Source organism: Budorcas taxicolor, chromosome 1 (assembly GCF_023091745.1).
Source record: "Budorcas taxicolor isolate Tak-1 chromosome 1, Takin1.1, whole genome shotgun sequence".
Taxonomy (NCBI): domain Eukaryota; kingdom Metazoa; phylum Chordata; class Mammalia; order Artiodactyla; family Bovidae; genus Budorcas; species Budorcas taxicolor.
The window spans coordinates 67616793-67643237 of record NC_068910.1 but is presented as its reverse complement, the minus strand read 5'-3'; the positions used below and the strand labels follow the sequence as shown (position 1 = coordinate 67643237).

General features: G+C 48.7%; 1 protein-coding gene across 1 annotated transcript; it reads right to left on the bottom strand.

The window, feature by feature from the left end:
• Window positions 1-12526: 12526 nt before the first annotated feature.
• Window positions 12527-25177, bottom strand: CFAP298 (cilia and flagella associated protein 298). Its single transcript, XM_052641572.1, has 7 exons — window positions 24526-25177; window positions 21225-21392; window positions 19457-19524; window positions 16164-16322; window positions 14740-14871; window positions 13129-13224; window positions 12527-12825 (listed from the first exon to the last, which is right to left on the bottom strand). Exons 1-7 carry the CDS (start codon window positions 24662-24664, stop codon window positions 12715-12717), a joined length of 873 nt encoding a protein of 290 aa, XP_052497532.1. The 5' UTR covers window positions 24665-25177; the 3' UTR covers window positions 12527-12714.
• Window positions 25178-26445: the final 1268 nt, after the last annotated feature.

Below are 26445 nucleotides of genomic sequence, written 5' to 3'. Positions count from 1 at the left end.
GCAAAAGCCCACGGTCAAAGCATCGGAAACCACATGGATGCCTCACATCTCAATTTTGACCAGGATGGGCATGGATCGAGCCACTGGGCCCTGGATTGCTCAGCCATTTGGCTGCCCAGGGGCTTCCCTGGTGGCTCAGCTGGTAAAGAATCCGTCTGCAATGTGGGAGACTTGGGTTTGACCCCTGGGTTGGGAAGATCCCCTGGAGACAGGAAAGGCTACCCATTCCAGTATTCTGGCCTGGAGAATTCCATGGACTGGTTCCCTTGTGGTTTGGCTGGTAAAGAATCCACCTGCAATGCGGGAGACCCAGGTTTGATCCCTGGGTTGGGAAGATCCCCTGGAGAAAGGAAAGGCTACCCACTCCAGTATTCTGGCCTGGAGAATTCCATAGACTGGTTCTCTGGTGGCTCAGACGGTAAAGCATCTGCCTGCAATGCAGGAGACTCGGGTTTGATCCCTGGGTCAGGAAGATCACCTGGAAAAGGAAATGGCAACCCATTCCAGTACTCTTGCCTGGAAAATTCCATGGATGGAGGAGCCTGGCAGGCTACAGTCCATGGGGCCACAAAGAGTCGGACACGACTGGGCGACTTCACTTTCTCTCACTTTTGGCTGCCCAGTGCTGTCCTCTTCCTTTCATGGGTCGTGCAATAATGCAATCCTTCATTTTATGGATTTGATGTTTTAGGACCTTGTGTCTTGAATTAATGGCTTAGTTTTTATACCATCACCACTATTTATTTATGTCTTCTGTCAAACATATCATCTCAAGTAATCCTTCAACAACCTTGAGGTTAGACATGGCAGATAAGATTGGTTAAGTATTTAATATCCATTCTCCCTTTCTTCCTTACCAGTGGAACTCCAGTTGTATTCAAGGTAGTAACGCACCTGGCTGAAATACTGACTACTCTGTACTGCTTAATAGGTAGTAACATGGATGCAACAACCAGTTCTAGCAAACGTGATATGAAGGAAACAGATCCTGGGGACTTTTTCAGGAGGGAGCAGGCACAAGTGGCACCCACATTGTAGCCTCCTGCCTTTTGCCCCTCCTCTGTCCTCCTGCCCGACATATAAGTCGGCCGCTTAGAGACATGAGAGCCAACTTCCAGGCATAAAAGCAGAAAGCTTCCAGCCCTGGATCATGGAGTAAGAAGGCAGAAGGAGCCTGGGTCCTCAGCTGCACCAATCCCAAATTGTCTGCCTCCAACCTCCTGTTATATGAGAAAAACGGTACCTCTATTTTGACGAAATTACTGTGACTATGTCTTTGCTGCATATGTGTGTGTGCTCAGCCATTCTGAATCTTCGAGACCCCATGGACTGAAGCCCACCAGGCTCCTCTGCCCATGGAATTTCATAGGCAAGAATATTGGAGTGGGTGGCCATTTCCTTCTCCAGGGGGGTCTCTTCCCCTCAGGGATCGAACCCACGTCTCGTGCATCGTCCTAATGGATGAAATAGACAATATTTTTATTTCCTTTTATGAAGGAAACTGAAGCTTCTAATGTTAATAAAATTATCCAAGGCCTGGCAGCTCTTAAATGACAGCGCCTCTAGCCTCTATGGACTGAACTGTGTCTTCCCAAAATTCATGTGGTGAAGCCTGAACCTTGAGCATCTTAGAATGTGACTGCATTTGGAGACAAGGTTAAATGAGGTCATTGTTGTGTGCTGGTCTCAGCCGCTAATAACCATTGTTGTGGCTGGACCAGCCGTTGTGGTTATGATTGCAAGACACACTGCAGCAATACGGAAACTGAAAAAAAAAAAAAAAAACTATTATTTGCAGGACCCAGAAATTACATGGTTTCCCCTGGGGGCAGACAGCGAGGCTGTGGGTAGAAAGTGTGAGCACAGGTCCAGGGTTCTGCTTTTACTGGGGTCAAGGGTGGGGGCCTAGGGTTTCATGGGCTCACTATTGCTGAGAGTTCTAAATATGAGTGGGAACTTGAAGAGAAAAAACAAGCTCTTTAGAAAGATCTTGAAAACAAAAGAGCCTCAGTGGGGGAAGATGGCTTTGGCTCTTTATCTAGTCCTGTGGCTGGCAGTGTGTTTATTCAATCAAAGCTTAAGTCAGGCACTTACATTACAAGACAGAGAAAGCCTAGTTTCCAGGGCTTATGGCTTACACCAGTCATAAGTGGAGAAGTGTTAGTCGCTCTGTCCAACTCTGCAATTCCGTGGATTGTAGCCCATCGAGCTCCTCTGTCCATGGGGTTTTCTAGCAAGAATACTGGCGTGGGTTGCCATTGCCTTCTCCAGGGGGTCTTCCCGATCTAGGGATCAAACCTGGGTCTCCTGCACTGTGGGCAGATTCTTTACCATCTGAGCCACAGGGAAGCCCTAAGTCATAAGGGTGGGGCCCTAATCCAATAAGATTGGTGTCTTTGTTGTTATTCAGTAGCACTGAGCTCTTTGTGACCCCAGGGACTGCAGCACGCCCCACTTCCCTGTCCTTCACCATCTCCTGGAGTTTGCTTAAACTCATGTCAGTTTGGCTGGTGATGCTGTTCAACCCTTCTCTTCCTGCCTTGAAACCTTCCCACCATCAGGGTCTTTTCCAGTGAGTCGGCTCTTCATCCTCATGGGGAGAGGAAGAGACACCTTCCTTATAAGACATCTTATAGGGAGAGGAAGTGTGTGTAGAGAGCAGAACAACCTTAAGGACCCAGAGAGAAGGTGGCCGGGTGCAAGGCAAGCCACAGAGGCCTCAGAAGACACCAAACCTGCCAGCACCTTGATCTTGGACTCCAGGTCTTCCTTTCCCCTCAGCTACTTGCATGTTTGGGGTTTACCCTGCTTCCTTGTCTCACCTTAGCTCCTCTACCTCATCCTCCATACTCAGCCTCCCCCAGGAGAAGGGGCGTCCAGAGCACCACCCTGGAATTCCATCCCTGTCACGTTTTGGAAGAGTATCTGAAAGCAGGATGAAGTGTGGAAGGATGAACATCATCTGTATAGTGTGGCTTCTGGTTTACAGCCAGAGGCACATAGGACTTGAATTTTGTCAAATGCCTTGTAGGCATCTATGGATATGATCCTGTGATTTTTCCTCTTAGCTCTGTTAATACGATAGATTTCTTACTATTAAACCATCCTTGCCCTTCTGGAATAAATCCTACTGGGACATGAAATGTCATACTTAATGCATTTTTTATTCAATTTCCTTATATTTTTATTTTTTAAACTTGGATTAATATTTATTAGTGATATAGGATTCTCTTTGTCAGTTGCAATTAGTAATATTATATTAGCTTCATAAAAGTAACTTAGAAGCTTACGTTCTTTTTCAATTTGCTGCAAATTTATGCAAATCTGCAAGTAATTGGTCTTTAAAGGCTTCATAGAGTCGCCTGATTAGTCTGTGCCTGTAAATTTAGAATTTTCTGTCTTTCTTCCATCGAAGCTGTCTGTATACATATTCTATCTCTATTTGGGTACGTTTCATTTTCCTAAAAATGTATCCATTTCATCTAGGTTTTCAAATTTATTTGCCTAAACTAGTAGGCCACAGGACTGGAAAAGGTCAGTTTTCATTCCAATCCCAAAGAAAGGTAATGCCAAAGAATGCTCAAACTACTGCACAATTGCACTCATCTCACATGCTAGTAAAGTAATGCTCAAAATTCTCCAAGCCAGGCTACAGCAATACATGAACCGTGAACTTCCAGATGTTCCAGCTGGTTTTAGAAAAGGCAGAGGAACCAGAGAGCAAATTTCCAACATCTGCTGGATCATGGAAAAAGCAAGAGAGTTCCAAAAAACATCTATTTCTGCTTTGTTGACTATGCCAAAGCCTTTGACTGTGTGGATCACAATAAACTGTGGAAAATTCTGAAAAAGATGGGAATACCAGACCACCTGACCTGCCTCTTGAGAAACCTATATGCAGGTCAGGAAGCAACAGTTAGAACTGGACATGGAACAACAGACTGGTTCCAAATAGGAAAAGGAGTACGTCAAGGCTGTATATTGTCACCCTGCTTATTTAACTTCTATGCAGAGTACATCATGAGAAGTGCTGGGCTGGAGGAAGCACAAGCTGGAATCAAGATTGCCAGGAGAAATATCAATAACCTCAGATATGCAGATGATACCACCCTTATGGCAGAAAGTGAAGAGGAACTAAAAAGCCTCTTGATGAAAGTGAAAGAGGAGAGTGAAAAAGTTGGCTTAAAGCACAACATTCAGAAAGCTAAGATCATGGCATCTGGTCCCATGACTTCACGGGAAAGTGATGGGGAAACAGTGGAAACAGTGTCAGACTTTATTTTTGGGGGCTCCAAAATCACTGCAGATGGTGATTGCATCCATGAAATTAAAAGACGCTTACTCCTTGGAAGGAAAGTTATAACCAACCTAGATAGCATATTAAAAAGCAGAGATATTACTTTGGCAATAAAGGTCCATCTAGTCAAGGCTATGGTTATTCCAGTGGTCATGTATGGATGTGAGAGTTGGACTATGAAGAAAGCTGAGCACCAAAGAATTGATGCTTTTGAATTGTGGTGTTGAAGAAGACTCTTGAGAGTCCCTTGGACTGCAAGGAGATCCAACCAGTCCATCCTAAAGGAGATCAGTTATCAGTCCTGGGTGTTCATTGGAAGGACTGATGCTGAGGGTGAAACTTTGGCCACCTCATGCAAAGAGTTGACTCCTTGGAAAAGACCCTGATGCTGGGAAAGATTAGGGGCAGGAGGAGAAGGGGATGACAGAGGATGAGATGGCTGGATGGCATCACCAACTCGATGGACACGAGTTTGGGTAAACTCCGGGAATTGGTGATGGACAGGGAGGCCTGGCGTGCTGCAATTCATGAGGTCGCAAAGAGTTGGACACGACTGAGTGACTGAACTGAACTGAACTGAAACTAGTAAAAAATGTTAGCTGAATTTAAAAAATTCTTCTCTTTAATTATTTTCCTTTTATCATTTCTTACATTGTGTATTTGTGGTTTTCCTCTTTCAAATTATACCAGCTAATGTTTTTCCAATTTTGTTGATTTTTTAAAACTACTGTTTTTGATGTATTAATAACACAACTCATTAAATTTCTAGTTTGAACTTCATTAATTCTTTCCTTCTGGTTTCTTTGTTTTACTCTTGGTCTTTTTCTAGCTCCCTGCTTAGCTGTTTAACTGATTATTTCCACTTTCATGGTTTCTGATATTTAGTTCTGTATATTTTTCTAGTTCCTGCTTCAGCAGACTCATAAATTGTCATGTCCTTTTTCATTATCCATTACTTTCTAGAAGTTGCGCAACTTTATTTTGAAAAATCTTTTGTCTCTCACAAGTAGCTTATAGTGTTAGTGTTAGCTGCCCAGTTGTGCTCGACTCTTTGCAACCCCATGGACTGCAGCCCACCGGGCTCTTCTGTCCATGAGATTTTCCAGGCAAGGATACTGGAGTGAGTTGCCATTTCCTTCTCCAGGGGATTGTCCAGACCCAGGGATCGAACCCTGGTCTCCTGCACTGCAGGCAGATTCTTTACCAACTGAGCCACCAGGAAAGCACAGGAGGAGGGCCTTTTGCTGGTTTTGACATTAATGTGAATTTCTAGGAGGTTTGTGTTTTGTTTGGTTTTGTTTGCACTGTGATCGGACAGTGCTAGCCGCATTTTCATACTTCAGGAAATTTAAAATTTTCTTCATGAATCCTCTATGTGCAAATCTGTTAGATGCAGGGAAAGTTACAGATGAAGCAAAATGATACCTTGGAGTTTTTTTGACAGATCTCAGAATGGATACCCTGGGAGGACAGAGGGAACATGATCAGCAAAGCACTGACCACTTTTGAGATTGAATGGTGTGTACTTGGGGGTTCATCATGATTTTTATTTTCTGCACTTTCATGATAAATTTCCATTTTTCTGGTAAATAAAAAAAAAGTTAACATCCTCTCCCCAGGTGGTAGTATTAGAATTATTTTTAATTTCCTTCTTTACTTGTTTCCTATTTTACCCCAATGTCTTAAAAACTGAGCACATATTAATCACAGTTAGAAGTCCCCTTGTATAGGCATTTAAAGTAAAGACAGGGACTTCCCTGGTGGTCCAGCGGTTAAGAATGCACTGCAGAGGGCATGGGTTTGATCCCTCAACAGGGGACCAAGGTCCTGCACCACACAGCTAAAAGAAAAAAAAAGACAATTTCTTGAAGTGAGTAAAAATGAAAATACAACATGTCAGCTTAGAAAAATTATATGGGAAAACTAACAAAAAATAAATAAAGCTAGCCTGATAATTGGGTTCTGACTGGAAGATGCTCTGGGTTCCCCAGGCCTTGATGTAGGGCTTGCCCTCACCAGGCCAGGTCAGTCGGTTTTCACAGGTGACCGGAAGTGGCCACTTGGCCTCAGGGAGGATGGTGCAGAGACGGCAGGTGGGTGAGCTGGCCTTGGGAAGACAGGACCAGTTTCATTGGAGTGAGGAAAGCTTTGTGGGAACATTACTTGCAGCCCATCTGACACTGCCGGTCAAAGTTGGTGTCTCGGTCTCCAGACCTTCTCGTGGGGAAGGGTGCCACCCTCCTTCTAGAAGGTACATCCCTGGGGTGGGGGTAGCGTGGGCCTCTACACACCTCAGCTCCACACGCACAGCAGGACGCTTCCTGGAGACATCCTCTCCTATTTGAAAAACGTTCTACGAAGGTTTGGGGAGATTTTCTATTTGAGAAACACAGAACTGGAGGGAGGCCTCAAAGAACAGACAGAACCTGCTGCCCTCATTTCTACTGTGCTGATGGATAGTCCATTATAAATGCCTGTCCCTAAAATGTTTTCTTTAAAAAATGTAGACAATCTATTACACACGATGAGTTCTGCACCTTGGTGGCTCAGATGGTAAAGAATCCACCTGCAATGCAGGTAAACGCAGGTTCAATCCCTGGGATGGGAAGGTTGCCTGGAGAAGGAAACGGCAACCCACTCGTGTTCTTGCCTGGAGAACCCCATGGACAGAGGAGCCTGGTGTGTCAGAGTCCGTGTGGTTGCGAAGAGTTGGACACGACTGAATGACTTTCACTTTTTCAGCAGTCAATTTGTGCCACTTATTTTTTTGACATGTTTGTCAATTTTTTACTTCCTTTCAGTTCAGGTGAGTTCAGTTGTTCAGTCATATTCAATTCTTTGCAACCTCATGGACTGCAGCACGCCAGGCTTCCCTGTCCATTGCCAACTCCTGGAGTTTACTCAGACTCATGTCCATTGAGTCGGTGATGCCATCCAACCATCTCACCCTCTGTCATCCCCTTCTCCACCTGCCTTCAATCTTTCCCAGCATCAGATCTTTTCAAATGAGTCAGCTCTTTGCACCAGGTATTGGGGTTTCAGCTTCAACATCAGTCCTTCCAATGAACACCCAGGACTGATCTTTAGGATGGACTGATTGGATCTCCTTGCAGTTCCTTAAGTGTAAAGCTAATAAAATCCCATATTCAATGACTTAAATCAGATTTACCTTCCAAGGGAAAATCAACAGCCATGCCACCTGAACACTCCTCCGATCAATAGTAAGTTACCTCTAGAAATGCCAAACGTTTTCAGACCTGGAAATAGTTGCAAGAAAATGCGGACATCTGTTCAGGTGAGCTGAGTTCAGTTTGTGAGGGTCTAACAGCTAAACTTAGAGCAGCTCTCAGTTTTGGGGGTCGGATTTACACAGTTTTACCTCCCTGTCTTTTATTTTACAATCAACTGACTCAGTTTCAATGTAAGATTCTAACAGTAGGAACTTTTTGGTGTGGCTTTGTTGCTGTTGAGTCACTAAGTCATGTTCAGCTCTGCGACTCCAGGGACTCTAGCACGCCAGGCTCCTCTGTCCTCCACTGTCTCCTGGAGTTTGCTCAAATTCATGTCTGTTGAGTCGGTGATGCCATCCAACCATCTCATCCTCTGTCGTCCCCTTCTCCTCCTGCCCTCAATCTTTCCCAGTGTCAGGGTCTTTCCCAGTGAGTCAGTTCTTTACATCAGGTGGTCAAAGTATTGGAGTTTCAGCTTCAGCATCAGTCCTTCCAATGAATATCCAGAATTGATTTCTTTTAGGATTGAGTGGTTTGATCTTCTTGCTGTCCTTTAAATGACTCTCAAGTGTCTACTCCAACACCACAGTTTGAAAGCATCAATTCTTCAGTGTTTAGCCTTCTTTATGGCCCAGCTCTCACATCCTTACATGACCACTGGAAAAACCGTAGCTTTGACTTGCACAGCTTGCAGGATCCTAGTTCCCTGACTGGGGATCGAACCTGGGCTCTTGGCAATGAAAGCACAGAGCCCTAACCACTGGGCCTCCAGGGAATTCCCAGCAGGAGTGCATTTTTTATTTTGCTAATTTACTACTGAAACACACAGTTTCTCAGAGCCCTGGTGTGGCACAGTGTAAAGAGGGGAGGGGTCAGGGCCAAGGCAGGGACACAGCTGTGGTTATGCGGCCTCTCAGCAAGGACGGTTGTAGGATCAGGGGTTTCAGTGACAAAACCGCAAATAAGGTTTTGGCGCTTTGCATTCTGCATTTGGTGATGATGCTGACTCACGGCGTCTTGGAATCCTGCCCTATGACTGGAATAGCAAGACAGCTGTGGCGCTTGTTTCCTTATTCTGAACCCAGAATTTAATCTATTCAAAGGAATGATAGACTGAGATTCAGCCTGTGGGAATTTTTCATCTGCTAACCTCTGCCACGAGAGCGTGGCCCAGAATCCTATGGGCAGAGTCCTGTGACCAGCGTGTGCTGGGCCTCCCAGCAGGCTGGAGTCCCTCCTCCAGCTGGGAGGCAACCCCAGACTCGTTTCTAATCACTTGGGGCAGTGGTTTCAGAGTCGAGCCAAGTGTCTATTTGTTTAAAGCATCTCAAGGATGGGCTCACTTGGGCTTCCCTGGCGGTCCAGTAGTTTTTAAGATTCCACTCAGAGCTTCCACTGCAGGGGGTGTGGGTTCAATCCTTGTTTGGGCAACTAAGACCCTGCATGCCTCATGGCCCTCCCTCCAAAAAAAGGGCTCAATTCTCTCTCCCCCTTTTCAGTGGTTGGTAAACCAAAGCAAACTTAGGACCTGTGGTCCCATCACTGTTGGCCTCAGACACTAAAATAATCAATGGCTGCCGTCTGCCTGTTCTGGTGAAGGCACCCCTGTTTGGGACCCTTCACAGATGTGTGTTCTATGGATCTTCCCTTCCCGAAGTTCACCAGCATGTTGTTTAGCATCTAGGTATACACAGACTATTCCAATCATCGTTATGGATGTGAGAGTCGGAACATAAAGAAAGCTGAGTGCTGAAGAATTGATGCTTTTGAACTGTGGTGTTGGAGAAGATTCTTGAGAGTCCCTTGGACTGCAAGGAGATCCAGCCAGTCCATCCTAAAGGAAATCAACCCTGAATATTCATTGGAAAGACTGATGCTGAAGCTGAAACTCCAATACTTTGGCCACCTGATGCGAAGAACCGATTCACTGGAAAAGACCCTGATGCTGGGGAAGATTGAAGGTGGGAGGAGAAGGGGACGACAGAGGATGAGATGGTTGGATGGCATCACTGACTCGATGGCCATGAGTTTGAGCAAACTCCAGAAGATAGTGGAGGACAGGAAAGCCTGGTGTGCTACAGTCCATGGGGTTGCAAAGACTTAGGCAAGACTTAGTGACTGCCCAACAACAAAACACTGTGCCCTAAGATTGTGGCAGCTGATTCCAAGCTTGATGGCACTTTCTTCACAGAGCAGCTGGCAAGGAACAAGGTAATTCTATAACAGAAATATTGCCTGGGGTTTCAGTTTGCTAGTTGAAGGGGCATGGGGTGATGTCAAATTTTATTATGAGCATTCCTGGTCTCCTTGAAACAACCGTGTGAGAAGACAAGTTACGTAGCATGAGATCACAGACCCAGTCTGGCCCCCCAACAGACAGCTGATACTGCGTTTCCTTGATATTGATCCATAGATGTATGGGATTTAAAAATTAAAAAGTCACATCAAGGCCTAATGCTTAAGCTGGTTCATAGCCTGCCGTTTGGCAAGATGACTTCTGCTAAGTTGATTTCTTGGAACGTCCTGGGCGTGGCGCCTTACTCTTTACCCTTGAAGTGAAAGTGAAAGTCGCTCAGTCATGTCCGACTCTTTGTGACCCCATGAACTATAAAGTCCATGGAATTCTCCAGGCCAGAACACTGGAGTGGGTAGCCTATCCCTGAGCTATTAGGGAAGCCCCTCTACTTTTACTAGCAACATGACCAAAAATGACCCATCTGAAGTCACCAGCAGCTTCCTCAGGGGTTGACATGAAGGGAATCAACCCACAGAAGCCCAGAGCGAGCCAGGATGGCCCACCTCATTTCCTTATAGACAGACGACCATGAAGGGGCGGCTGCAGTGCTTTAAAGGGGCGACTACTTCAGGGTGGACAGACCTCAGGGTGGGGGTGGCGTGGGGGTTTTCCTGGTAGTTCAGTTGGTAAAGAATCCACCTGCAATGCAGGAGACCCCTCTTCAATGCTTGGGTAGGGAAGATCCGCTGGAGAAGGGATAGGCTACCCACCCCGGTATTCTCGAGCTTCCCTTGTGGCTCAGCTGGTAAAGAATCTTCCTGCAGTGCGGGAGACCTGGGTTTGATCCCTGGGTTGGGAAGATCCCCTGGAGGAGGGAAAAGTTACCCACTCCAGTATTCTGGCCTGGAGAATTCCATGGACAGGGGAGCCTGGTGGGCTACAGTCCATGGAGTCGCAGAGTTGGACGTGACTGAGTGAGTTTCACTTCCACACTTCAGGATGGATAGAGCTCAGGGGGTTACGAGGCGGAGAGGTTATTGTTCGTTTCATGTCAGTATCCAATAAAAGGAGTGTGGTGTGATTTTTTTTTAAATAATTTTATTTATTTATGGCTGTGCTGGGTCTCCGAAGCTGCTCTGGCTTTTCTCCACTTGAGGTCCGTGGGCTCTAGGGAGCATAGCTTCCAGCAGTTGGGCACATGAGCCCAGCAGATGCCGCTCCTGGGCTCCAGAGCAACAGGCAAAATGGCTGTGGCCCCCAGGGTCCAGTGTTCCTGCAGCACGCGGGGCCTCTGGGATCAGGGCTGAAACACGTCTCCTGCATTGGCGGCGGATTCTTTACCACTGGGCCACCAGGGAAGCCCAGAATTCACAATGACGTGGAAACAGTGATTCTTAAGAAGAGCTACTGTGATCGTGTGGCTTAATGTTTATTTGCAAGTTGAGTGTGGCTGTCATGCCTGTACATCAACTAGACACTGACAAGAGCGGGTGCTCCTCAAGTGAAGTCACAGGATCTTACTGCAAACTTTATATCACCTAAGGACACAAGCTCTCCATGGAGACATTTAAGATCATAATGAACGTTACACCTGAAACTAACATTGTTAAGTATACGTCAATAAAAATTAAAAGAATGGAAGTCAACGAGAAAACTGATGCAAACTTGATTTTACAAAATTTGACACTTAATCAAGAGTAAGGTACAGTCAAGGCGTACAGTCAAGTTACAAGCCACTTTAGAAGATGCAGTCTCAAGAACAGCAGAAATGCGAATAGGTAGTCAGCTCTGGGAGTAGGAAATGGCAACCCACAAGAGTCTGAGCAAGCCTCGCTGGCGTGTGGAGAAGAGCAGGGGCAGACCTGGCCAGTCCCTGCCTAACACTATGGGACCAGGCCTGGGAACCGAGGGTCCCAGCTCCCGCCCTGGGTGCCAGCACAGCAGTGGGCACAAGGGAGACCAGGCCAGGGGGCATCTGTGTCACTTCGCTCCTCCTCGGAGTGAGCACAATGCCTTTCCTCCCGCTGGGAGAAGAGTCCTCTATGGGCCAAACGAAGCAGGACCAGATATGTGGGCCGCCCCTGGCGGCACAGCCTGAGAGATGTCCTTGAGCTGCCGAAGCGTCCGCACTTGCAGAGATGAGTTGGGAGAACTTAAAACTCAAAAAGGTGAACCAGAAAGCCAGGTGGGATGGTGAACGAGCCAGGGCTCAGATGGCCACCGAGCCAATACGGCTCGCCTCTGGGAGTCTCAGGGCCAAGCTCAGCATGCTGGGAGCTGCAGGCTGAGCCCACGGGACAACCGTCCGTCACCAGGGTCTGCATTTGGTTTCGGGAAAAGCCCAGAAAAGACACAGGGATCTGTCCCGTTTCAAGGCTAGCCTGCTCTGGCCACCCAACTTCCCTCACAGGTGTGGCCTTCACTCCTGGAAGACAAGGCCAGCCAGGTTATCATGGCTGATAACCTGGGGCAGAACTTCACCTTTGAAGCTGGGAGACTATGGTTAGACCCTCTGGCCCATCACGGCCGTCTCTGAAACAAGACTCAGCATCGGGCGGCCTCTAGTGGCCACTGACGGCCAAGTATCACAGGGGACCCCTGACTCGCTGTGGAGGAAAAGGTACCTTCAACATCCTGAGAATGTAAAATCAAACAATCAGGGAGGAAAAATGAAACTATACCTCCAGTATCTCAAATAGTAGATAAAAAGCCTCAAATAGTAGACAGATTATAAAAATAATTTAGCCAGATTCTTTTGAGGATATGTTTATTATGTTCCAAAACCTTGAATAACTCACTTTTACTTTAAAAATTCAAACTGAAAGGAAAACTAGAGATTTCAACAACGTTCACAAAGGGTGGCAGCTGTCTTGTTTTAAGCTATGGTTATTATTATTTTACCTAAAGAAAGGTGAGCTAATATTTTGGAAAGCTTTGTCAACGGGCAAACTTCATCTGGGTCTCCACTTTATGTCTTTTACGCCATGAAAATGTCTTTTCAAAGCAGTGTTATCTGCCCACGGAGAATTTAAACAGGAGTCATCATCGTTTTCTTCCAGCTTCTGGAAACACATGGGTTTCGCTCAGGAGGGCATTCCAGGAAAGTGTTCTACAGAATCCACGACCAACCTCCCCAATCCCCGCCTCCCTGGAGAAGCAGGACACCTCCAGACTCTAACGCAGGGGGACACCGGGCAGGGGCCCCACAGCGTTGGTGAGGCTGCAGCTCCGAAGCTCCCCCCCACCCCCACCCCGCCACATCCTGCAGGACCCATGGCCCCCAGCTGCCACAAGGCCTGGGTGAGGCACGGGGGAGAGGGGTGAACACCCCAGTGTCTGCCCTGTTGAAACCCATCCCGCAGTACCTTGAGCTCCTCCTGTCTTCTGTGATAGTACAGCATCAGTTGTTTCTGCTCCTCGCTGCTAATGATGGGCTCTCGAGCTGGAGCTCCCTGGCCCCTCTGAAAAGACGAGGGGACAGCACGCTATGGGTGAAGGCCTTCTACGGATGACCCGGGAGGGTACAGCTCACGTCTTACAACTGCCTTTGCTGCTGCAGTTGTTGTTTTGTGCTCCAGTGGGTCCGACTCTTTGTGACCCCCTGGACTCCTCTGTCCATGGGATTCTCTCCAAGCAAGAATACTGGAGTGGGCTGCCATTTCCTACTCCAGGGATCTTCCCGACCCAGGGATGGAATCCCCTGTCTGTTGGGTCTCCTGCACTGGCAGGCAGATTGTTTACCACTGTGCAACTGGGAAGCCCAAAGCCCAAACTGTTCTTTGTGGACGGCTAAACAAGGTCATGCTGAAGCTGAAACTCCAATACTTTGGGCACCTGATGCAAAGAGCTGACTCACTTGAAAAGACCCTGATGCTGGGAAAGATTGAAGGTGGGAGGAGAAGGGGATGACAGAGGATGAGATGGTTGGATGGCATCACCAACTCAATGGACATGAGCTTAAGTAAATTCCAGGAGTTGGTGATGGACAGAGAGGCCTGGTGTGCTGCAGTCCATGGGGTCACAAGGAGTCGGACACGACTGACTGACTGAACTGAACTGATCTGAAACAGGTCATGCATCTCTGATTATCCGAAGCGAATCGTCAAGGGAGTCTCACTCTTGCTCTGGGCCCTCACAGTGGAGGCCGGGGAGTGCGTGTTGGTTACAGCCATTCCCAAGCCAGCCACCGCAGGTCTAGTGGGGAAGGGGTAGCGATAATTGTGGAGGCCACCCTGTTTCCCCCAAACTTTAGAGAAACGGTTTAGGAGAGGGCACGCACACAGCAGTCTGCAGGCACACAGCTCTACACCAGGTCTTTACAGGTCTCCAGCCCTCCACTGCGTTCACAGGCCGTCAGCACTCTGAAAACCTTGAGACCAGCGCGCAGGGCTGCATTTTTCATCTCCAGAAGCGTTTTGAGTTACTTGTAAGCCCTATTTTTTAAAGCTGAAATCATCTTGGTACACTCTCCTTTCCCCCCAGTTAAAAGGAACTCCAGGACTCCCCTGGTCATCCAGGGGTTAAGAATCCACCTGCCAGGGCAGGGGGCACAGGTCGAAGCCTTGTCTCGGAAGATTCCACACACTGATGAGCAACTGAGCCCGTGTACCGCAAATACGGAGCCTGAGTGCCTAGAGCCCTGCGCTGCAATGAGAAGTGCACGCAGCACAGTCAGGAGGGCCTCTCAGCCCAGCTGGAGAAAGCCCTCGCACAGCAGTGAAGACACTGCCCTGCCAGAAGGAAATAATACATTGTTCAAACTGGAAAAAACAAACAAATGCCAGGTACTGTCAACTGATCCCCCTTTCCTTCCAGTTTCCATTGCTCCATAAAGAGGACAGTTTTAAACTTGGACCAAACAGGATTAGAGTACTTGCTTCGGAGTGTTAAATCTTTCAGATGTACTGTAAATTTTTATCAGTGTGAAAGTAAGTTAAAAAAAACCAACAGTGACACATTAAAGTCAAAGTGCTTACCTGCTGAATCTTGACGATGATTTTGGTTTTTTCGTTCTTCCCCACGTAGTCTGAAAGCTTCTTGGTACGTCTCAGCTCCTTGGCTGCCCACCACAGCTGTGCCTCTGATTCTTTGATGACGTTGAGCCCTGCCTGGGGGCCACGGGTGAGATCAGGCTTTAAGGGTTCCAGGGCATCGGCATGGTCAGTGGCCCTCCCAGAGAGGACAGGCTTCCGGTGCCCTGCCCTCCCGACCCTGGGAGCACCGGCTTCCCTGCCCACTCACCGCCGTCGCTCACCTGGGCACCTTCCCTGTCAGTCCCCACTCACGCCCTGACTCGGGTAACTTCCTGCTCTGGGGAGTGGGGGTATCCTGTCTCACTGGCACCCTCATCCATGCATGATGTAAGGCCCCTCTGAGACGGATTTTTAGACTACGGCCAGGGAGGAAAACGGGGATCCTGCTGGGTGCTTACATATAAAAGTCCCCGACTCACGACGATTTCATCTGTGACTTATTGACCACATGATGGTGTGAAAGGGATACACATTCAGTAGAAAACATACTTCAAATTTTGACTTTCATCTCTTCTCAGTCTAGTGATAACAGTGTGATATTTTCTTGGGATGCTGGGCCGTGGCGGTGAGCTTATGATCACCAGAGTAATCAACTGATACACTGACAACCATTCTGTACCAGACAACAGTTCTGTTTTTCACTTTCGGTACAGTATTTAGTAAATCACATTATAAAATAGGCTCTGTGTTGGATGATTTTTTTCTAGCTATTGGCTAATGTAAGTATTCTGGAGCACATTTCAGGCAGGTGAGAGGCTAAGCTATGATATTGAGAGCACTAACTGCATTTTCAATTAATTATTTTCAACTTATGTTAGGCTTGTTGGGACATAACCCATCATAAGCTGAGGAGGATCCATGTGGGTATAACGGGGCTGTCAGTTTGCTTCTTCATCTCCCGCCTATTTAAGATGGCTCAGAGGAAAAGATACTGCCCCACAGGGTAAGGAATAAATGAGAAAAACAAGCGAAAGTGGAGCATAAAGCTAGGAAAATATTCAGGAGCAAGAGGGAAGGCCAGAACACAAAATTCCATCAATGGGACCAAGACATCTGGCAGAAACAGGCACAAACGAGGTTACTGGCTTCCCAGTGCCTCCCAATTCCCAAAGAAAACGGGAAAAGTTTCAGCTCCTCCCTCCTCTGCCGCTCCTGTGTGTGCCAAGCCCTGAACCAGGAGCAAACCTCTGGGGCCCTCCCCTGAATTCACAACTCTGCTCTGAAGCCGAGCCTAGCAAGATGGAAAGCTGTGTATGAAGCAAAAACTACATCAGGACAAATATGAGGTCAAACATGAGCGGCTTCTGCCCTGGGGCGGGGGTAGGCATGAACTCACGTTATAGAGACCCCAAGAGCCACCCACATACCTGAGTCCCCGACAAATCTTCTTTATTTTCAAATTCCATCCGGATGGGATCATACGGCGGCAACCCCATGGGATAAACTATCATCACAGCACCTCGAAGCTGGTCCAAGGCATCGTTCACCATCTCCATGGTCATGCAGACGTTGGCTTCCACTTGTTTCTGGAAGTGGTTGTGGGCACTGTTATCTATGATGCAGCCAATCAGCTCAACAGACGTCAATCAGGTTCTGGTACAAGACTCACGCCAGCTGCTGCTGGAGCAGCAAACAGAATCAGATGGTGCTGCTACCCACATGACTCTGATCTATTTGTGGGGCTGAGCCATGGCCACCACAGCCTCGGTGATAATGCAGAATATGAGTGGCATCGAGGGGGTGAAGCACAGAGAACACTCCGAGGGCAAGAATCCTGGGATCTTAGCTTCCCGACCAGGGATCGAACCTATGCCCCCTGCAGTGGAAGCGCGGAGTCTTAACCATGGGACCGCCAGGGAAGTCTGGTCGGGGACCTCATGCTTTAGCTCGTGGTGTCTGCGCGAGCGCTGGGTAGTCTGCGTTAGAGCTGCACTGAACTGCAGGCCCCCCCCAGCTGACATCTGAACACAAAGACTATCAGGGGGACCGTAAACAAAGTGGTAACTGCGGAAATGAGGGGAGCAGCTGGGATTCAAGAGGCATCGTGGGAGCGCGTGGACCAGACAAGGCATTCGGGTGACAGAGGGGCAGTGACAAAGGGGACCCTGATACACTGGTGGTTGTGTTAACAGAAATGAAAAGTCTGCAGGAAGGGCCAGCTCCGACATAGAACACACGGCAGAGGAATCCAGGAGTTCAGGCCTAGAAAACTTGAGTTTGAAGGGCTGGCTGGACTTCCAGGTGAAAGAAACCCAGGTTGCAAGTAAACAAGGGTTCTGGGGTAGAGGACAGAGACTGGAGAATTATCTGCAGAGAGTGGAAGCTGGTATTTGGCAGAGAAGATAAAATGCCAAGGAAGAAAGGACAGAAAGAGAAGCGAGCTGAGGCTAACACACTTGGTGAAACACTGGATTTAAGCAGCAAGACGAAGAGAAAACAGCAACCAGAAGCTGCGAGAGGAGACCCGTGGATGTGGTGCAAAGTCAGATGTGATTCAGGAGTCAGATGGGAGAGGCTTCTGGATTTGCCACTCGAGGGCCACTGGGGGCCCCAAGGTGGCCATGTTTGTGGGGGGAAAGAAAACAGCGGCCAGGTTCTCAGAAACCTGGGAGGATCGGGCCTGAGGTTCTGGGGGCCTCTCTTGCCTTACCTACTCCCAGGGCGGCTTATGAAATTGTTTCCAAGTCAGAAACCCCCGTCACATGTATCGGGCCTCCCCGGGAGGGGCCCCCGCCCACAGGTGGTGTGAGGGTCCACTTGCCCCGGGGGTCCGGACCAGAGAACGCCACCCTCCTCAATATGCCCAGACAGGGGCGCCAGGGGGTCCCTTTCTACAAAAGCTCCACTGATACCAAGGCTGGTGGTCCTGACCAGGCACCATGGCGGGAGACAGAAAAAGTCAAGGATGGCAGATTCCCCGCAGTCCTGGGCTCCTGCTTTCAGCAGAGGGGGGTCCCAGGGGGATGAGTGCACAGATGTCGCTGCCCTCAAGGGGCCCCAGCTTGGATGTCCCACCACCTTCCACACTCCCCCGGAGGAACCTGAGCGATGGAGGCGGAGGCTTGGGGCCCAGGGGGGCTGTACGGTGGGGCTACTGGGATCTGAGTGCCCACCTGTCTGCCGTGTGTTCCGACCCATGGGGCTAGCTGCCCCTGACGTGGCAGGTCTGGGGAGGTGGGAGCCAGGCCAGCTACATGTTGGGGCTACATGAAGGGCCCTGGGTGAGAATTGAGCCCTGGCCGCACGGGCTCTGCCACTTTGGGCAAACTGCTGCAGAAAAGCGACTGGAAGACCTGTGAAAGCTGTCTCTAAACTATGAAATGACAACATAAAAAGATACACACAGGCAGCGGGAAGAAGTGACATAAACGCACAGGAAGGATTTCCCCAGGAGGAGGCGTGGGGGAGTGGAGCAGGCAGAGTAGGGCCCAGGCCACTGCCCTCCTAACCTGTTCTGGGATGGGCCAACTTGACTACATGTTACTAGTTATTATCTATCCTTCTGGGCTTCCCTGGTGGGCCAGACGGTAAACAGTCTGCCTGCAATGCGGGAGACCCAGGTTCGATCCCTGGGTTGGAAAGATCTCCTGGAGAATGAAATGGCAACCCATTTCAACATTCTTGGCTGGAGAATCCCATGGATAGAGGAGCCTGGTGGGCTACAGCCCATGGGGTCCCAAAGATTTGGACACAACTGAGCGACTTTCACATTCATCCTTTAAAAAAAAAAGGTCTCTGCAGCCAAATGCATTTTGTAAACCCTGGGTTGAACTGAAGCCTTTCCTATATTGACAGGCAGAAAAGCATGCTCCCCTGAATCACTTAAAGGATTCGCTGGCTTAGGAATCACAATGATACCTAGAGCACTGGGAGGGACAGGAAAAGCAGCAGTTATCCAGGAAGAAGACCCATGGTGGAGGGAGGGTGGGGGCAAGGATCGTTGTAAACAAAAGCCACTCAATTCCCGAAAAACCCTTAAATTACCGTCCTCCAGACTCACAGCCTATGCCTGTCAACGGTCTGACTTACGTTTCTCCTTCAATGAAGTATTTTGTGTGTAAGTACTTCAGACGATTACAAAGCGCTAACTCATAATGTACACCTGTTGTGTCAATCAGGTTCTGCAGATCCAGTGAGCGGCCACAAGGCTCGCATCTGCCCTACTTGCCTTTCTTTAGTTCTTAACGGACACAAACTATGCCCCGTAAAATAGATAAGCAGCAAGGATTTACTGAATAGCACGTAGACTTATATTCAGTATAATCGGAAGGAAAAAACCACTATGTGGTATACCTGAAAGTAACACAACATTGTGAATCAAGGATAGCTCAAATAAAAAGGAAAAAAGGCTAAGGAAGCGAAATCATATGCATACCAATCCATATCTGAGCCACCTTTACACAAGCCAGTAACCATTGTTATCTGCCCTGAAGAAACTGAGAGGATTGCAGGAAAGAAAGGGAAAGAAAAAACAAGCTAAGGCCCACTCTAAACATGTTTGTTTCCTTTGCCTCTGGAAGGAAGGGGGGTGGGGTGCGGTGGGAGAGGAGGAAAGAGACAGAAAGAGAAAGAGAAAAAGAAAGAATGAAAAAGAGCTGGCTGGCTTTTTGGAATTTGTATTTCAAAAGGCAAGGTTTAGAACATCATTTAAAAAGCTAACCTTAGATATTATGGCTTTGGCTTCTTCTATAGTCTTCTTTATAACTTGCTTCATTTTTTCATTTGGAGCTAAAAATAAAAAAAGGAAAGGGAGAGAGAAACAGCCATCTTTAGGATTCTTCTTAACCCCTTCTGTCTGAGTCAGGGAGGAAGTGACATGAGAGAAAGTACAAGAATGGAATCCAGGCAAAGGACATAGGAAAGCTGGCTGTCAGAAGTTAGTTAAGTTCTCAAACTTGGTATTCTTAATAAATAACACTGGTACTTAGTCATTGAAAATACTAGAAATACAAAACTGTACTAAAACAAAGTGATTAACACAATCTTGATTTAAAGATGAATAGTGAACTGGTAATGTTCTGTTAATTGTTTTTATAAGTACTATGATTTAGTTCTTTGATGCAATTCCAGCTAAAAAGCAAAAAAAATCTCTCCAAATTGAGAATGGATTTAGGTATGAAAAGATGTGGAAGACAACCAACTATTATTATTTTCTAGGCTAAAGTGCAAAATAAATACCATTAATAGAAATTCCTCTTATCCTCAATATTAATTTTTTTTTCCGAGCATGCAAAGCCTTTCTTTCGCATGGACACTTTCTTTCTTTTGCTTTTAAGAATGTCTTAAGGGTATAATAGGTACTTAAGTGTTTGTTAACTGATCAATTATAATCCTTTAAAGGGAGCTTTTTATGCAGGTTGAGAGGGATATGGTATCAAAATAGGCTACCACCCCTTTTCCCCTCCAGTCCCACACGAACAACCATATACTAAAAGGAGACTGATTTCGTCAGCATTCTGCCTGTCCTAAATTGCTTTGCACAAGAGAGGCCTGTCGTCAATTCAAGTGGAGACTGCTGGGCTGACATTCATTTCCTCTTTCCACACAGAATCGCTAAATAAACTCTGATGTACAAACTGCAACAAAACACACCCTGCAATACATTTTCAACAATTATCCCCTTAGACTATTAAACTGAATGATATGAAAATGCCAATTTTCAATCATTTGTTGCCTATAAAGTCGGTAATTTCTTATGGTTCATCTACTACATTTAAAAGCTAGCTGAAACTTAGTAAGAGCAAGAAGACAGAGGCCTTTTTTTCCATCTAATTCATCCTGGATTAGTGTTTTGCTGCTGCTGCTAAGTCGCTTCAGTCGTGTCCGACTCTGTGCGACCCCATAGATGGCAGCCCACCAGGCTCCCCCGTCCCTGGGATTCTCCAGGCAAGAACACTGGAGTGGGTTGCCATTTCCTTCTCCAATGCATGAAAGTGAAAAGGGAAAGGGAAGTCGCTCAGTCGTGTCTGACTCTTCGAGACCCCATGGACTGCAGCCCACCAGGCTCCTCCGTCCATGGGGTTTTCCAGGCAACAGCACTGGAGTGGGGCGCCACTGCCTTCTCTGAGCGTTTTGCTACAAGGAGTTACTAGGGCTTCCCTGGTGACTCAGACGCTAACGAATCTGCCTGCAATGCAGGAAACCCAGGGTTCAATCCCTGGGTCCGGAAGATCCCCTGGAGAAGGAAATGGCACCCCACTCCAGTATTCTTGCCTGGAAAACCCCATGGACAGAGGAGCCTGGTGGGCTACAGTCCATGGGGTCGCAAAAGAGTTTGACACAACTTAGCAACAAAACAACAACAAGGAGTTATATGGTACAGTATTTTGTAAGTTTGAATAGAAATACTGAAGTCAGTTTTTTAACTTGAAGTTTTCACACTTATTGTTATATTCAGGCATGCGCGGAGAAGAAAAATGCTGGATTACCTTGTCCATTCCTCCGTCCAATGTCATCTTTTTTAAATACTGAGCCTCCACTAGGGATACACTTTTCACCCCATTCATCCTTTAATTTCAATTCTTCAATCTGTTCATCAGTCAGTCCTTGCATATTAGGAGGCAGAAATACACCATGTTCTGCTAATTCTTCCATTTCTTAAAAACAAAAGGAAGTTAGACAATATGCATCACAGTCATTATTATAACACCTTACACTTCACAGGAATGGAAGCTTCGTAGAGGTCAGGGGCCCGTTGGCTATTTTATTTAACAGACACTGAGATGTCACTTGCTATGGCATACCTGTCCTTGACCTCTGACAAATGCTCACCAATGCATCCTAGATCAACAGAAGCAGAGCGTCTGGGGGCTCGCCCACTGGTCACAGGCTACAGTTTCTGTGCTCCAATCCTCTGTGCTATGTTATACCTCCTGGCACTCAGGAGGCATAAATTCAAATTCACTGACAGGTTGAATACATACCCACATAGGGCATTATGGTTTTGCAAGTGCGTTCGCATAGATTATCTCAATTTCTCCTTGTGAGGTAGGCCAAGATAGTTATCACCATCCCCATCTTCCCCAATTCGTAGCGGAATCACCTGAGGCTTGCTCAGGTCACGCTGCTACTACTGCAGCCCTTCCGCGGTGGCAGAGACAGGAAAAGACCTCGATTTTCTAGTATCATGTTCACTATTCAGATGCATGCTTTCTATTTTTCCTATTCCACATGTATTCACCCCAAAATGAGTCCACATTTTAACCTTGCAAAATTGCCTTTCTTCCTTCTCTCGCTCCCTTCTTTCACATGAAAGAGGTATGTGGGGTCTTCATAGCACTTTGAGAAGACACCAGGTGGCCTGTAATAACACAATACTATGGAACAAATACCACAGAACAAATTACCAACTCGATGGACATGAGTCTGAGCCAGCTCTGGGAGCTGGTGATGGACAGGGAAGCCTGGTGTGCTGCAGTCCATGCGGTTGCAAAGAGTCAGACACAACTTAGCGACTGAACTGAACTGATGGAACAAATGGTCGAACTTAATGGGCTATTTATGGGATACTTATTGTTTCTCTCTCCCAACCCGACTGTAAGTATCTGGGGACGAGGGAAGTGGGGAACAAGGAACAGGCCTCATTTGTCCTTGTCTTTGGGTACAGCCGCCTGAACGTAGGTCCATAATAAGGACTACAGACAGGTGACGCTGTGCGCTAGTCTCTCAGTCGTGTCAGACTCTTGGTGACCCCATGGACTGTAGCCCGCCAGGCTCCTCTGTCCATGGGATTCTTCAGGCAAGGATACTGGAGTGGGTTGCCATTTCCTTTTCCAGGGGATCTTCCCGACCCAGGGACTGAACCCAGGTCTCCTGCATTGCAGGCGGATGCTTTACCATCTGAGCTACTAGGAAAAGAATCCGCCTGCCAGATGCGGGTTGGATCCCTGGGTTGGGAAGATTCCCCTGGAAGAAAGGGCACCCCACTCCAGTACTCTTGCCTGGAAACTTCCATAGGCAGAGGAGCCTGGCGGGCTACAGTCCATGGGGATGCAAAGAGTCAAGACACGACTGAGCAGGTAGCGCAGATTAAATGAATGGGTTTCCCGTTCACTAACGAGACTCTGAACAATCAACACCACTTTTCAACTGATAATTTCACAGAAAAAGAAGCTGAGGCCCCTTTCCCCCCAGATGCGTTGATTTTAAAATAACACTTAATTGAGCTTGGCCTGGAGTCGTAAATTTTACTAAGAAACTATAGGTATGACCCATAAATGAGTTCTTAAGGAACGGATAGTTTATGATCCTTAAGGAGTACTCTATGGTACAAAACTCACCTGTTACAGAAACAATGACATCGTGGATCACACCTGGACTAACACACTGTCAAGCACTGTGCTGCCTAAGGCGACAGTTAGGAGCTTCAGGAGGCTCTGAGTGCTAACTCCTTTCAGCCGTGTCCGACTCTTTGCGACCCCATGGACGTCAGGCATCCTCTGTCCATGGGATTCTCCAGGCAAGGTTACTGGAGTAGGTTGCCATGTCCTCCTCCAGGGCTCTGCCCAGCTCAGGGATTGAACCCTGTGGCTTTTATGTCTTCTGCATTGGCAGGCACATTACCGCTAGAATTTACATTTAAATGAATTGAAATAAAGAATGCAGTGTCTTGGCGGTGTTCAACAGCCACCTGTGATACCGGCCACCCACTCCAGTGCATTCTTGCCTGGAGAATCCCGTGGACAGACCACAAAGTCGCAAACAGTCGGACACGACTCATAGCAACTACCACTGCTCCGCCAGGGAACATCTCCGGCGCGCTGGAAAGTTGCATTGGCCGTCGCCGCTCCGCGGGTGGGGGTGGGGCGGGGGCCAGTGACCAAAACACTGTAACATGAGGATCAGGCTGCTTCCTAGAGCAGGAAACACGGAAGGAGGCAAGAACACCGAGGCTCTCTTACTGTCTCTCGCCCTTGAAAACCATCCCAAAGCTGTGTGGCTCTCCCACCCCCACCAAACCCCCCGGAGACTGCTCTATCTCCAAAATCTCAAAAGAGAACACTCACTCTTAAAAATCGGCCCGGGGATCGTCCCACCTCTCACACTTGTGGAGATCCCCTACACCTGCTCTGTGGCCCAGGCTCTAGGCTCTCTCCCGTGCCACCTCCCGTCCCCCCTCCCCTCCTCCTCGGTTTCGGGACTTAGGTCGGTTTGTTTTGCTTACAGAGCCCCAGTCCCGACTCCCCAGGCCCTGGAGCGGCCCGGCCCGTCTGCTCCGAGCACCCATCCACGCGGTGCAGTCAGTTCAGTCGCTTAGTCGTGTCCGACTCTTTGCGACCCCATGGACTGCAGCACGCCAGGCTTCCCTGTCCATCACCAACTCCCGTAGTTTACGCAAACTCATCTCCACTGAGTCGGTGATGCCATCCAACCATCTCATCCTCTGTCATCCCCTTCTCCTCCCGCCTTCAATCTTTCCCAGCATCAGGGTCTTTTCCAGTGAGTCAGTTCTTTGCATCAGGTAGTACTGGAGTTTCAGCTTCAGCATCAGTCCTTCCAATGAATATTCAGGACTGATTTCCCACGCGGTGCAGCCGCTCCTGGAAGCATCTCTGGGGAAACCCGCGGTCCCCAAGTCAAGCCCGACAGCTGCGCGTCTTCGCAAAGTCTTCACCGGCCTGACCCTCGGTCGCCCCTAGCCGGCCCGAGGAGGCCTGGCGGGTCCCGCCCAACTTCGCCCCGTCCCCGCGGGCCCGGTTCTCTCCTCCCCTCCCAGGCCCCGCGCCGCACCTGAGCAGAGGCGCTGAACCTTGAGCCGCGCGTTGTAGACCCGGGCCACCTGCGCCGTGAGCTCCTCCAGCTCCGAGCTCCCCGGCGCCTGCAGCAGGAACTGGCTCTCGTCGCCCCGCTTCACGTGCAGCAGAACCATGGTGGCCGCGGGAGCCTCGCCGGAAGGCCCGGGACAAGCAGCCTGCGGTCACCCGCCTCCGCGGGCGGACAGCGAAGATTACCAACTAACGGTTGCCGGGAGGCCGGAACCCTAGGTTCGAGCATTCACGGTGCTGGGACGGGGCTGGGGAACTGGGGGAAACGGCTCCGCTCCCGGAAGTGGCTGTTGCCAGGAGCAACAGAGAAACACTGTCTGGGCGGGGGGAGGGGGACAACACCCCCTCCCGGAAGTGGCTGTTGCCAGGAGCAACAAAGAAACGCGAGGAACAGAGAAACGCGGTCTGAGGGTGGGGAAGCTACGGTGCGCGGGGACCCGGGCCTTCCTCCACTACCGGCACAGTAGGTACAGCCGAGCAGAGTCAGGGAGGGGCTCCCGGACCGGCCCCCGCACCGGCCGAGCCGACTTCGCCGAGACCCCGCTCCCGGAAGTGGCTGTGGCCGTGGCAACCCTCAAACCGACCAGCCGGCTGAGGGGAGTTCTGGCTGCCCGGTCGGCTCCCCGGGGGCCCGAGATTCCATCCACGGAGTTGGGAGGGGAGGGGCAGGGAGGTTGCTCGACCGGGAATGGGAGGGGATGGCGGGCACCCAGAGGCGCCGAGCTCCCACAGCAGTGTTCCCACCGGCGCTCCAAGCCTCGCCAGCCTTTCCGCCTTCCGCAGCCTCGACTTCCGGGAACGCCTCCGGCTGCTTCCGGTCTGGAACGCAGAGGAGAGAGGCTGTGACGTATCGCTGAAGAGAGACCGGCGGCTGCTGGTTCTTTGGTCTTCAGGACTGAGGAATCTGGGAACGTGCCCGTACTTCTTCATGCGGGTGATTCGGATCCCCAAGTCTAGTGTATTTGACGCGGCTGACGCCGGAACGACTCTCCGCAAACTGTCGTCATTCACTGTCCAGCAAAATACTAAAGGGAGTCGTGGGCGGCGCTGTTTGTTCCCAAACAGGGCGGCAGGTCCAGGGTCACGGCTCTCATGGAGCTTATATTCGGTGTAAGTGACAAAAAGAAAGCAAACATAAACGGATAAGGCAGATTTTAAAAAGTAAAAAACAGGGTGATTCACTTTTTAGATAGGATGGTCAAGGAATGTCTTAAAGGGATGGGTAACGTTTGCACTGAGTCCTTTTTCACGAGGCGCTCGCAAAGTTATCGAGGCTCCCCACCCCTGGTTGTCTCTTTGGAAGGGCCTTGCCGAATACGAATTGATTTGAATTTTACAAGCACCTGCCACTCCGCATACCTGACATTTTGACTCCCTGCATTGAATCTGTATCCCTGAAGTTCCCGGGCAGAGGAAGAAAGTGGGAGACTGTAGGCCTGGGAATGCGTCGAGGCAACCCAGAGCCTCATGTGAAGACCGCTAGGATGATACTGGATAGAAGGGGGATGGCGCCCAGAGGGGAGATAGGTGTGTTTTCGTCTCTAGTACTGTGTGGGGCTTCTGTTAGGTCCATACCATTTCTGTCCTTAATCGGGCCCATCTTTACATGAAATGTTCTCTTGGTATCTCTAATTTTCTTGAAGAGATCTCGATATTCTTTCCCATTCTGTTGTTTTCCTCTGTTTCTTTGCATTGATCGCTGAACGCTTTCTGATCTCTTCTTGCTATTCTTTGGAACTCTGCATTCAGATGCTTATATCTTTCCTTTTCTCCTCTCCTCTTTTCACAGCTATTTGTAAGGCCTCCCCAGACAGCCATTTTGCTTTTTTGCATTTCTTTTCCATGGGGATAGTCTTGATCCCTGTCTCCTGTACAATGTCATGAA